This window comes from Ictidomys tridecemlineatus, chromosome 5 (assembly GCF_052094955.1).
Source record: "Ictidomys tridecemlineatus isolate mIctTri1 chromosome 5, mIctTri1.hap1, whole genome shotgun sequence".
Classification (NCBI taxonomy): domain Eukaryota; kingdom Metazoa; phylum Chordata; class Mammalia; order Rodentia; family Sciuridae; genus Ictidomys; species Ictidomys tridecemlineatus.
Genome location: NC_135481.1, coordinates 76,003,092 through 76,016,875, shown reverse-complemented (window position 1 = coordinate 76,016,875; position 13,784 = coordinate 76,003,092). Strand labels below are relative to the sequence as shown.

The 13,784-nt window shown below is 35.4% G+C and overlaps 2 protein-coding genes across 2 annotated transcripts in view; one reads left to right on the top strand and one right to left on the bottom strand.

Annotated features, from left to right (window-relative positions):
* Mia2 (MIA SH3 domain ER export factor 2) overlaps nt 1-13,784 on the top strand; it is a 166,234-nt gene that overhangs the window by 120,454 nt on the left and 31,996 nt on the right. The gene's annotated exons all lie outside the window — the stretch shown is intronic.
* The window catches only part of Fbxo33 (F-box protein 33), a 38,098-nt gene continuing 28,477 nt past the window's right edge, over nt 4,164-13,784 (bottom strand). Inside the window, exons 2-4 of the mRNA XM_005322713.5 lie at nt 9,075-9,185; nt 7,894-8,579; nt 4,164-6,211 (exon numbers count right to left, since the gene is read on the bottom strand). Coding sequence (XP_005322770.1) covers nt 5,940-6,211; nt 7,894-8,579; nt 9,075-9,185 — 1,069 coding nt within the window. The 3' untranslated portion in view covers nt 4,164-5,939. The remainder of the gene's footprint in view (nt 6,212-7,893; nt 8,580-9,074; nt 9,186-13,784) is intronic.

Sequence of the window (13,784 nt, the reverse complement as noted above, 5' to 3'; positions counted from 1 at the left end):
TTATGACCTTTAGTACATATGCTGAATCAGAGTGTTTCTGACCTGACAACACACTGTCCATACAGCTGATTCATGGCCTTGGTTATAAAGTAAAATAGCCTGTTGGAAGCCTTGGCAAGGAAGCCATTTTGAGCTTCAACAAATGGATTAACCCATTTGATGGACTAATGATTTGATAAAGTGGGTCACTATGGGGGGCATACCTTGGGGATTACATTTATTATCCCTGGTTCCTCCTGCTCTCTCTCTGCTTCCCGGCCTCCATGAATGAAGCAGCTTTCCTCCACCAATTCTTTTTGCCCTGATGCTTTGCCTCACCTCTAGGCCAGAGTGATGGGGTCAGTGGACCATGGACTGAACTTCTGAAACTGTGAGTCCCATATAAACTTTTTCTCTGGTAGGTTGTTTGTCAGTTTTGGGGTCACAGTGATGAAAAGCTGACATAAATATTTTCAATTTATATGCAAAATTTGTAGAAAATATATAATCAATGAAAAAACTCTCTAACAAAAGTATATTACTTAAATTTTTTTTTTTTTAAGATGGGTCTTACTGAGTTGCCCAGGCTAGCCATGAATTTGTGACCCTCTTGCCTCATCCTCCAGAGTAGCTGGGATTACAGGTTGTACCACCATGCCCAAAACTAATAGTAGGATAAAATGCTGTGGGATAGTTGGAAAGGATACATGTAGCAGTCCTGCTTGAATGAGAAACCACACATTTTAAATGGAAATTTAATATAAAGAATTCTTAACTATATTGTAAATTATAAGGTCACTAATTTGACACCCTAGGGATGAAGGAAGGGTACCCAAAGAAAGACAAACTCCAGGGTTCAAGCCCAGGGATAGTTCTGCAAGGCCTGAGATGGTCTGGAATTGCTTTGTATGCAACAGGCAAGGTCCAGAGCGCAGATGGAGAAGTGCACTAACAGCAAAAAGTGCAGGGACCTGCACTGGGAGCACCAGGGACTGATGGGGGACACCTTTAAAACTGTGGCACATGAAGTGTCTCTTGTTTCTGGGTGGAAAGGCTGAAGGAAAGTCAAGCTGCAAGTTTCATAGAAGAACTTCATCTGAACCCTGTTTGGGGCAATTCTCACTAGATGTCTTCAAGCCCACACCTACCCTGACCTGCTCTAGAGCCAACAGAGAGCCTCTTTGGCTATGTTCCCTGAGTGTCCTTACTGAGAAATTAACTTTGTGCTCACTTTAGAACACTAAAAATTCTGATACTAGCATTTACTGAAGGATGCATTCAGGGCTAAAAGGCAATAAACTGTTAACTGACATTATATGAGGTCAAGGAATAAAATGAATGATGTAAAATTTCCAAGTGATCAAGAGCTAATTGCTTTTTAATAGATGGGTATTCCAATTCAAATTCCAAATGTTTTCCTTTTCCTTGCCAATACATGGTGTCCTTGCCCTGTTTTAAAAAATCTTTCAGAAAGAATGATTTAACTTTGACTTGAAAACTTATTCTTGATACATCTTCCATTTTCATCCCACAGCCAACAACCCTAATTAGTAGACTCTACCAAATACCAAAGTGATGGTCCTCACAGCTACCTAATGAGTCCTGGGGTGGCTGAGAGCCTGCTGATACTTTCAGTCTGTTGAGAATCAAGAGGAAAGGTCTGTGCCTTGGGTAGAGCAAACTCAGACACTCATGACTCTTTGAACCAGATAAGAGTGTTGCACTGTGCTTTGTGGACAAGGGTCTAGGAAGCTGGGAGTATATGAATCAGGTGTCCAAAGGTCATGCAGGAAGCCTGAGTATGTAATATTCCCCAGGTGTAGCTGGTTTGGGTTTGTTGGGAGCTGAGCAGCTTTCATATCAGATACTTGTGTAATAACTAAGGTGTGCTCTCAGTGGTGTCTCTAGTAATAGTAGGGCTATGTTTGGAAATCACAAATTACAGCTTCATTATTGTTTTGAAATACTTGTAATGAAAAAATCCACTTAAATTTGAAACTAATTTGCAAGAAATCTGAATGTTATCCTACCAAAGAAAGAATGACTGCTAAATTTCTTAAATTCACATGTGGCATAATGAATCTTGCTATTATGTGTAATCAAAATGCACCAATAAAAATGTCTTAAATTCAGCTGTTATACATTTTGGAATGGGAATCTCATGAATATAGAAGGAGACAAATAAAGGAGGGAGATGGAGAGGGAAGAGGGGAGGGCAAGGGGCAGTACTGGGGAATATGCTGTGTCCATGTTTCAATAATCCACAATCACGAACACATACACATAATTATAATGCACTAATCAAAATAATGATAGAAGGGAGATCAGTAGGAAAGAGCAAGTGGATTGGGAAGGAGGCGAGGGAAAGGGAAGGAACTTGGGAATGAGATTGATCAAACTGTTATGTGCATGTACAAATATGGCATAATGAATCTCACTATTATGTATAATGATAATGCACCAATAGAAAATTCTCTTATGCCAGGACATGGAAATGGTTGGGAAGCACTGATTTAGACAATGTGGTGTGGTGCTTATGCATTATTCACGCCAGCTTGTGTTACTCTACAAGCACTGCATTATGGTATTGGCTTCAAAAAGATCCATTTGGATTCATGTTATAAGCCCCAGGAGGCTAGTTTCTGCATTCTTGTGTTCAACTGAAAGCACACTGTTCTTCCTAAGTCTCATCCCAGCTTCTTTATCCCCAGTGGGGTGGGAAAATAGGACAGTAATTTTAGATACATGTGTTTAATATAGTTTAGTAAACTATGTTGAAACTCTTCAGTACGTTTGTGAGTATGTCTGTGAGCTATCAGACTAACAAGAGTTGAGAATTTCAGTGAAGAATTGGTTTTATTTATTTATTTTTTGTGTGGTGCTGGGGATTAAACCCAGGGCCTCGTGCATGAGAGGCAAGCACTCTACCAATTGAGCTATATCCCCAGCCCCCCAAGAATTGGTTTTAGATAATCAAGTCCAATCTTTATTTCTAAGGTGAGAAAACTTAAGCTCAAAGAGGAGTCTGAGGTCAAGCAGCGTTAGAGCCAGAGCTTGGATCAGAAAAAGGTACTGAGCCTTCCAATTAGAGCTTTACTGCATCAACTTTCATTTGATTGATATTCATATTATTAATAAGACTTTCTTTTTATGAATATCTTGGGCACATTTAGGGGTGTGTCTAAGTAATAAAGCTTTGATAGGTCTAAGGATAATTCCTTTTTTCCCCTTTCATTATACATCAGACATTGACAGTGAAATGTAACAACCACTTGTCATTTGAAAGTTCTATCCATGGAGGGACAGTTGGAAATGAAGTGCTGTGAAAATGCAGGAAGGGACCAGGGAAAGTCAGAAACAGTTGTTTAAGGAGGTAGCCCTTGCAAAGGCATGTAGGTGTGTGCCTGGTATTGTGTGTGGTCTCCAGTGTTTGTGTGTCACAAGGAGAGGCTGCTTTTGGTAGAGGTGCTGGAAGTTCTCAGATTGGAGTTAGATAGGTGTCTATGGTTAGTTTGAGAATTCCAGCTAGTATGTTTAACATGAGCAAATTGCCAAACCACCCTTGGAGGCATACCTGGAATGCAGCTTCCTTGTTTCCTAGCCTCTTCAGAACAATTCTTTTTGAATAACAGATTATTCAGAGAAGAGGCAGTTCCTAAAAGAGTCAAAGTCTGGAATGATTAAAGAAGGAAAGATGGAAGAAGAAGGAAAAGAAGCCATTTTTTTCCCCTATAAATGAGAGCTATTTTTCTCAAGAATAGAGATCACAACATCAAGCCGATAAAGGGGTTTATGAAATATTTAATGCTGGCAATTCTAAGTATTTTTGCATATAGTGTAAGAATTTTAAAAAATAAGCTCCTATAGTCTATAAATTAAGTTTTACCATATCAATAATGTGAGTACATAATTCACTATGACTTTGTGCTAACCAGTCTAGTTTTTTTGCTTTTTTTTTGGTCAAAGTAAATTTCTTTAAAAATTAAAATCCTCTACTCAGACTAAGACTTTATATGCTATATTTCCAGATTATGACTTTTTATGACATTCTCAAATTTAAGCTTTTTTTTTTGCACCAGAATACAAAAGCAGCTAACATGATTATATACACTATAAGGATTAATGCAGATTATTTAACACTGAAAGTTTTCATGCTTTATATACAATAAAATATATTACAATGATCACTTTTTAATGCTTTATTCATTGATTAAAAGAATATACATTTAACATAAACCATACAACATCAGTCATCAGGTCAAACATTCAGCTGGTTTCCTTACAGTTTCTGTCAGGAGTTATTTTATCTGATCACATATACAAGATAAAATCTCACCACATCTGGCATTTACACATACTGTGCCAGTGGATTCACACTACTGATGTACATATAAAATCCGCATGGTATGTGCTCACTGGAGACAAAACAGTGCACACCTGTCAAAAGGTCATTTAATATAAGATGGTAAAACCATTTGTAAAACATATAAACTTTTTCCATAAATAGAATCATATCTGGACATCTGTTGCATAAATTGTGTTTCCAAAGCTTACAATAGAGCAGCCAGGTCTCAGCACTGCTGGGCACCCACGTTGGCTACTTACTTTATTATTGCAGACTGTCCTTTAACATTAAATGCACAACATTCGTACCACTTAAAACTGGGGTCAGGTGGAAGTCTCACAGAGACCACGTCTGTACCGCGGTTGCCCTGAACAGTTAAATTGGCTTTTAAAGCCTCTCAGATATAACAAGGTTTTAAAACATACTTCATGGAATGTTCTTCATGTATCATAGCAGCTCATACCTGTGATAGAACAAGCTTTCAGTTTTTCCTTTCTTTTCTTTACATTCACTATTCACAGTGAAACAGGTGCATGGTTTTTTTTTTTCTTTTTTTTTTGTTTTGTTTTGTTTTTTTTTTTCAGAGTTCTGAGGTTGCTGACTGAGCCACAGCACAGCTGTGTACCACAGGTCGAAATTCGACCTTAAATATTACAATCTAGCAGTATCTGGCTGACCACAGTGGGCCGGCCCCTGCCAGCATGTGGGCACTTCTTCATTTGAGTCTATTCTTTGGCAGCTGACACGCGTGCTGACAGAGAAAAATCCAGTGACTTGTTGCTAGGGATTTCACGACTAATGTCTGTTTGCAAACATGTTTGTTTACAATTCTATTTTGATCTTATTTAGGAGGTTTTACACTGGAATAGTTTCTTTCTTCCTCTACTATTTGAAATCTGGGCTAAAGCTAACTTGAATGTATAATGTAATTGTTGAGTAAAATTATATCAGATACAGTCTGAAAAAATCTGACCATTTAAGTATTCATGTTTATGTAAATGCATTTTTAAAAAAAGGATTAAGCAATGTTCTAGTACTATATGAAATTCAGAATGGTAATTGGTGTTATCAACTCTAATGTAGGTAATGGAAGTTAAACTCTTGGCTTTCTGTTAAAGATAACTCATTTGGGATTATATTATCTTCCCTTATTCCATTTCAAATCAGAATTAATGAAATGCTATTGGAATACCTAGATGCAGTGCATTGCATACAAATCCATCAGGCTATGGATATATATATATATATATAGTATAAAAATATTTTGGCTCCTGAGTTCTGAACTCTGACACACAAAGAATAAAAATGTCCAAAAGGCAGAGTAACTCAGTGAAAAACAAAGTTAGCCAGCAACCTCAGACAATCTTCGATTGTATGTCCTTAAGGTTTGGTAACAATTCCATTAACCGTGAAAGCCCTATACATTGTCACTTTGAACTTCTAAACCAATACCCGACTACGTTCTTTGATCAAGAAGTAGAATATACATATATAATTCTATAAAGCTAATACTGATTAAACACAGCACAAAGGGATTAATTCACACTACTGAAAAAAAAACATAATAGGACCCTACTTGCATATGTAACCACAGGAATTGTACATTTTAAAAAAGCTAAATGTCTTCACTGAAGCGTTGCATCTCTCTGTAAAAATGGCGATTTGGTTCAGTGAAGACGCTGAGTGATTCAATGTCCATGACAGCATGCCAAGGTTGACCCAGGCCCAGGGATACCTGCTCGATAAGGTTATGCACTGGATCCACATCCTGGTCGGCTAGTTCACCTTGGTCGAAATCAATGCTTTCTTCAGTGACTTCAAGCACTTTTAGATCAGAGCCACGAAGACGAGCAATGGCAATGAGGTTGTGTGCCCACACTGTGTAACCTTAAAAATAAGCAAAAGACAAGTCTGTCATTTTCTTGCATTTTATTTAATTTTTTTGATGTTAGTCTTTTTCTCATTTGATGCTTCGTGAGAAGCTTCAAATTTGTATCTCCCCAAATTGGTCTTTTTCCATTAAAAATATACTGAAACTGAAAAAGGGGACTGGAGGAAAGGGGTCAGAATTTTGATACTGTCTTCAGGAACACTATTGTGTACAATGAACTGTTATATAATGTAATCCTATTCTGACATTTCTTTCTGTAAAAGAGATGACGTTTAAAGTTTAAAGTAAATATAAATAAATTTTTGGAGGTTTGGATAGTGATATGTCACAAGTACAAAATTTTATTTCATATACGTGTATCCATTAACAATACATACAAACTAGTATTTTTAATTTGTGAAAAATCATCTTGTGTGGTACTTCACAATCCAAAGAAATGAAGTGACACTTTCAAGTTTGAAGATAAACTGTTAATCATCAGTAGCAAATATGAAAAGCATAAAACAGTCATGGTACGATACATATCAACTTCAGAATAATGGCTTCTCTGAAGAGAAGAGAATGGGTGGTATAGAGAGTTTTTCCTCTAATATCTTAACAAGTGTTAAAAAGATTGCCTTAAATTAATTTTTAAATAATTTCACATTCTGTATTTCCATTTACCTTCCACTTTCAATACTGATTTATTCTTGCTACCTCTAATAACTGGCCAAATAATAAAACAAAACTTGAAAAACAAGATATAACCATTCCCACATATTAAGTATAGATTAAAAACAGTTTAAAAACTATGAAACAGAGGCTGGGGATATAGCTCAGTTGGTAGAATGCTTGCTTTGCATGTACAAGGAAGGCCCTGGGTTCAATATCCAGCACCACAAACAAAACAAAACAAAACACACCCCCCCAAAAAAAACTAATGAAACAGAGCTAATAAAAAATTTAAAAGACATTCTTATAGATTATTTTGCAATTGTATTATATCAGAAAAGAAAGTAAAAATTTTCTTTTATTGTTAGAACAGCAATTTGAGAATAGTTCACATTTAGATGAATGGCCCCACTAAGAAATAAAAATGTAACTAACCAATAGGATCATCATTTGAAAAAACATCATACAAACTAGTACACTGATATCTAGAATCTATGAGGCAGTGAACATAAAAGAAATGATATTATGCTTTTAAGGCATCTTGTGATTAGAGGAAATATATCTATTGCAGGGGAATGTGTATGTTTTCTTAGCTAAATTTAATTTCAGATGTCATGTGAAATACTATGTGGTAGAAGAAAAAAATTAACATGGAAGCTGAAGCAGAATGTTTGGGATAGAGGTATGTCTTTCAGTTTGTAAGTGATATAGTTTATGAACTTTAAAAAGCTTTATAGAGACTGCATATCAGGTACTGGGGTTGTGGCTCAGTGGTAGAACACTTGCCTTGCACACATGAAACAATGGGTTCAATCCTCAGCACCACATAAAAATAAATAAATAAATATATTGTGTCCATCTACAAATAAAAATATATTTTAAAAAAGACTGTATATCAATTTGTTGCAAAATTTCCTGACATTTCAAAGGCCATTGCCACCTTTTTACTGGCATAAGTATTTTAAGTGTAAAAAAACATTTTAAGTGTAATGCCAATATCAAACTAATAGGGAAAAAAATCACATACCATGAATGGCCAGGAGAGAGAGCTTTGTACACCTCCATGCTAATAAAACCAATGGATCTTCATTTCGGTTGTCACTAAGATCTGGAAAACCAGACGTGTCTATTACATCATTCATCAATATAAAATGAGTGAGGAACTTGTCATACTGCCTGGATATAAGATCAACAATGGCCCCTGAAACACAAGTGATATAGCTGTCAAAATGAATCCTCTCTAGTGGTATACTGGGTTTCAGAATCTTTAACATATCTTCACTTTTGATATCAAAAGCCATTATATAAACCCGAAGACTGGTGCTCTTTCGTGACAGGGCTTTCCAATGGTCATCATTCGGCATGTTGTCCAGAGACTTGTGCATTACAGAAACATTGTGGACCAGGAGAGATAGTCGCTGCAAAGGCACATGGTTGCTATCAGTTAAGACTCTTGCCATCTCAGCTGTAAAGTCACAGAAATCCAGAGCAAGTGAGCGCAGATTCACAAATCGTTCTAGTTCAACTGCAGTGATAAGAGTGCTGTTACCAGGAATATTGTTGTCCAGTAAACTCAGGTGCTCCATGGTATTGGCAATAGAGTTAGAGAGAGATGACAGTGATGATGGAGTTACTATTTCCAGCATAAACCCGCAGGACAGCCATTTCAGTTGCCTACTATTACTCAGTATTTCTTCAAACAGCTGCTGAATTCTATAAGGAAAACACATGCCAAAATGATCTAACTACAATCTTTTAATAATGATTTTTTAAAATAGACAATAAATGTCATGCAATGTTGAAGTATATTTTCCCTCATCAGTTAATGTCTACTCAACTCACAATAAATACCACTAAAATTCACATTAACATCTAATGAATAAACTATCAAACATACAAATGTATTAAACATGTAAACCTATGTCCCTCATCTAAGGAAAACAGCATTGCACATTAGAATGGTAGATATACAATAAGACAAGCAGAGAATAGTTTTAAATCACAATAATTATCCAGCAAGCTATTTGATATCTTAAAGATTTATGGCATAGAATGACACATATATGATCACTGTATTTCATTAAGATATTTGTGTTTTTGCAGAAGACAAAAAGTCATTACTTTTCTGATTATTTTTTATAATTTTATAGTAAAAACTAGAATAAAAGTAATATATTAGTATAGACCCCTGTCCAACACGTAACTTACTGTTTAATTTTTTTGCCATCAGGGTCTGCCTTGCTGAGGTATGTATTTGACAAACTTCCTTGCTGTTGCAGAACACTTATGTCTCCAAAAAGACTAAACTTCTGGAGGTTCCTATAAGAAAAAGTATATAAAGTGATTTTCTAAGTAATTAATACATAGAATTATAAATACTAAAAATAAATATGTGCAAAAGGGATATCCTAGAAAAGTTTACACCCTATAATTCACTTTTTAAAAAAACATTTTTTGTAGTTGTAGTTGGACACAATAACTTTATTTTATTTATATGTGGTGCTGCGGATCAAACCCAGGGACTTGAATGTGCGAAGCAAGCGCTCTATCGCTGAGCCATAACCCCAGCCCCGATAATTCACTTTGAATCCAACTAAATACTTTCTATATACTCAAAACATAAGGCAACATGATGTGGGAAAAGCAGCATAAGCTTTGAATGAAGACTTGGGTGTAAAGGTTGGTTCAGGAGCTCAATTTTAAAAAATATTTTTTATTAGTGTGTTATGATTATACATAACATTGGGGTTCAATGTGACAGACACAGTCACACATGCACATAATATAATGTGCTCCATTTCAATCTCCAGTACCTCCCCTTTCTCTTCCCATCTCCTACCCTGATCCTTTCCCTCTATTCAGCTGTTCTCTCTTCTATTCATTTTTGTTTTTAAATTAGTACATTATAATATACATACATGAAGGATTCGTTATGATAGATTCATACATGCACAACATAATTTGGTCAGTTTAATACCCCAGTATCTTGCTTTCCCCTCTTCCCTTCCCTGCCTGTCCATCCCCCCTTTCCTCTACTCTACTGTTCTCCTCCTATTTTCCTGAAATCTCTTTTTAAAATTTCCTTTTCCTTTTTAACTTCATATATAAGAGAAAACAATTTAATAACTATATCTACCTTACAGAGTAGGGATGAGCAACAAAATGATATATGAACAACTGTAATGCTAATCATAACAAAAATTCTCAAACTAGGTAACTTAGTCAACATGTTAAATGGTCAAGGGTGGGGCTCTTCCCTGAAGAACTCAGAAATTTTCTTTGATTAAATACAAAGAGAACCTTCTCCTGTCTTATGGTCACATGCATAGCTTTTGATTAATGGAGGTAAAAAAAATATGAAAAAATATTTTAGCTTTAAATAATTTCAGATATAAGACTACTTTTCGGATAGCAAAATTCTAAGTAGGATAAATTAATATTAAAAACTCCTAAATGGCAATCATAACTAACTAGAAATCCCATATATAACACAAAATATACAGATAACTTTAATAAGAAATGTTTAAGATACAAAGTGATAAAATTTAAATATAAATAAAATACCATTTCTTCATAGTATGTCTCATTTTCCCAAATTAATAACATTGATTTCACTGAAAAGCTTGATGATCCTAAAATTTAGCTCAAGGAATAATTACTAATTCATTTCCTCATTAAACCAAATATACCTTGAGGGCTATAAGTGCCAGGTGCTGTTCTATATATTAGGGGTACAACAGTGATCCAATGCTGTGAAGGACAAGAACAGGGTGCTTGCTGTACATCAAGAGAATATTTGACACTGTGTTCACTGAGAGAAGGACTCCTGAAATAAAATGAATATTAAGACTGAGTAGAAGTAAAATGAAAAAAGGTTGTAGATACAGATAGGATTCTAAGTCAAAGAAAAAAAAAACAACATTGTTTCTGTCTTCACTACAATAAGCTGCTCCAAAATGGTTTCAAGGAGAGAATAACAATTAAATTTGTGCCTGGAAAATATTATTATAGCCTTAAGAAGGAAAGAGCCAAAGTAGAGGGACTATTTAAGAGAGTATGTTAGTACCCCTTCATGTTCAAAATACTAGAAAAACTAGGGATAACAGGAACATATCTCAACATTGTAAAAGTTACCTGTGCTAAGCCCCAGGCCAACATCAATTCTAAATGGAAAAAAGTTGAAAGCATTCACAGGGATGCCTTCTTTCACCACTTCTATTTAACACAGTAAACTCTAGTCCGAGCAATTACACAGATGAAAGAAATTAAAGAGATACAGACGGAAAAGAACTACTCAAATTATCACTATTTGCCGATCATATGATTCTATACCTAGAAGGCCCCCAAAATTCCACCAGAAATCTTCTAGAACTAATAAATGAATTCAATAAAGTAGCAGGATATAAAATCAACACCCATAAATCAAAGGCATTTTTGTACATCAGTGACAAATCCTCAGAGAAACTAAAAAAACCATTTCGAATAGCCTCAAAAAAAAAAAAAAAAGGAATCAATGAAAACTACAGCATGCTAAAGAAAGAAATTAAAGAAGACCTTAGAAGATGGTCATTTGTCAAAATGACCACACTACCAAAAGTACTATACAGATTCAATACAATCCCAATCAAAATCCCAATGACATTCCTCATGAAATTTGTCTGGAAAAATAAGAAACCCAGAATAGCCAAAGCAATCCTTAGCAAGAAGAGTGAAGCTGGTGGCATTACTAGTCCAGACCTTAAACTATACTACAGAACAATAGTAACAAAAACAGCATGGTATTGGCACCAAAATAGACCTGTAGACCAATGGGTACAGAATAGAGGACACAGAGACAAAGCCACATAATAACAGTTATCTCATATTAGACAAAGGTGCCAAAAACATATATTTGAGAAAAGATAGCATCTTCAACAAATGATGCTGGGAAAACTGGAAATCCACCTGTAACAAAATGAAATGAAATCTCTCTCTCTCAACATGCACAAAACTCAAAGTGGATCAAGGACATAGGAATTAAACCAGAGACCTTAGGCCTAATGGAAGAAAAAGTAGGCACTAATCATCATGTTGGGATTAGGCCCAATTTCCTTAATAAGACTCCTATAGTGCAAGAATTAAAACCAAGATCAATAAATAGGATGGATTCAGCAAAAGAAACAATCAGTGAGGTGAATACGGAGCCTACAGAAGGAGAGCAAATCTTTACCACAAGCACATTAGATAGAGCACTGATCTCTAGGATATATAAAGCATTCAAAAACCTTAACATCAAAAAAACCAAATAATCCAATCAATAAATGAGCCAAGGAACTGAATAGACACTTCTCAGGATATACAATCAATCAACAAATGTATGAAAAAATGTTCAACATCTCACGCAATTAGAGAAATGCAAATCAAAACTACTCTAAGATTTCATCTCAGTCCAGCCAGAATGGCAGCTATCAAGAACACGAACAAAAAGTGTTGGAAAGGATGTGGGGGAAAAGGCACACTCATACATTGCTGTGGGACCGCAAATTGGTGCAGCCAATCTGGAAAGTAGCATGGAGATTCCTTGGAAAACTGGGAATGGAACCACCATTTAACCCAGTTATCCCACTCCTCAGTTTATACCCAAAGGACTTAAAAAGAGCATACCATACGGACACAGCCACATCAATGTTTATAGCAGCACAATTCACAATAGCTAAATTGTGGAACCAACCCAGATACCCTTCAGTAGATGAATGGATAAGGAACCTTTGGTACACACGATGGAATATTATTCAGCAATAAGAGAGAATAAAATCATGGCATTTGCAGGTAAATGGATGGAGTTGGAGAATATAATGCTAAGTAAGCCAATCCCCAAAAACCAAAGACCAAATGTTTTCTTTGATATGAGGATGCTGACTCAATGGCGATGGCGGAGGGGGGGGGCAGGGCATGGGAGGAATGGAGGAACTTTAGATAGGGCAAAGGGGAGGGAGAAGAAGGGAGAGGGCATGGGGGTAGGAAAGACAGTGGAAGGAGTTAGACATCATTACTCTAAGTACATGAATAAAGACACAAATAGTGTGAAAATACTTTGTGTACATATGAAACGAATTGCATCCTGCCATCATATATAACAAATTAGAATAAATAATTTAATTTAAAAAAGTATATTAGTGATTAGAGATGTGAGGTAATGGTAGCCTGAATTTTTCTGGTGGTGGAGGCTTACAGAATAGACAACATAAGCTACATTTAAGAGATGAAATGAATAGGGTGCTGGATTAACTACAGGAGATAAGAGTACTAATTTTCCGAGTTGTGGGACTATATAGAGGGTAGAGCTTTTCATTTGGGCAAAGACCACAAGAAATGAATAAAAAATTAATCAGGAAATTGTGTTTGTGTGTTGATGTGGTGGAGTAGCTAGATTATGAGTTCTCTTTTGTATACATTGAGCTAGAGATGCCTTTAAAATAGTCAAGACTTTATAAGCTTAGAAATAAGAGAAAAATCAAAAAGGAAATTTTAGACTATATAAAAATGAAAAACCTGATATTGAATGACATACTTCTCCCAACCTAGTGAGAAAACATGTAATAAATGCTAGTTATTTTTTATATATAAAAGAATGCCATAGGAATTAAGAAGAAAAACATTTAAAAATCCAATGGTAAATGGGAAAAGGTTATAAAACAACCAGTGTAGACTATGTTGAAAAAACATTCAGAGTATTACTAATGGAAATAATCTTTTTCTTGATTATTTTTCTTTAAAAAAATTTCAAATTAGTCACCTTAGTAACTCAAATCACTTTCCATATGATGACTAGAGAAACTGTATTCTTAAAAAAATTTCAAAGAAAGCTGTAAAACAAATGTAAAAAACCTAGTTTTCCATTAAAAAAGGATATAAAGCTGCTTTTGATAGAATGGCTAC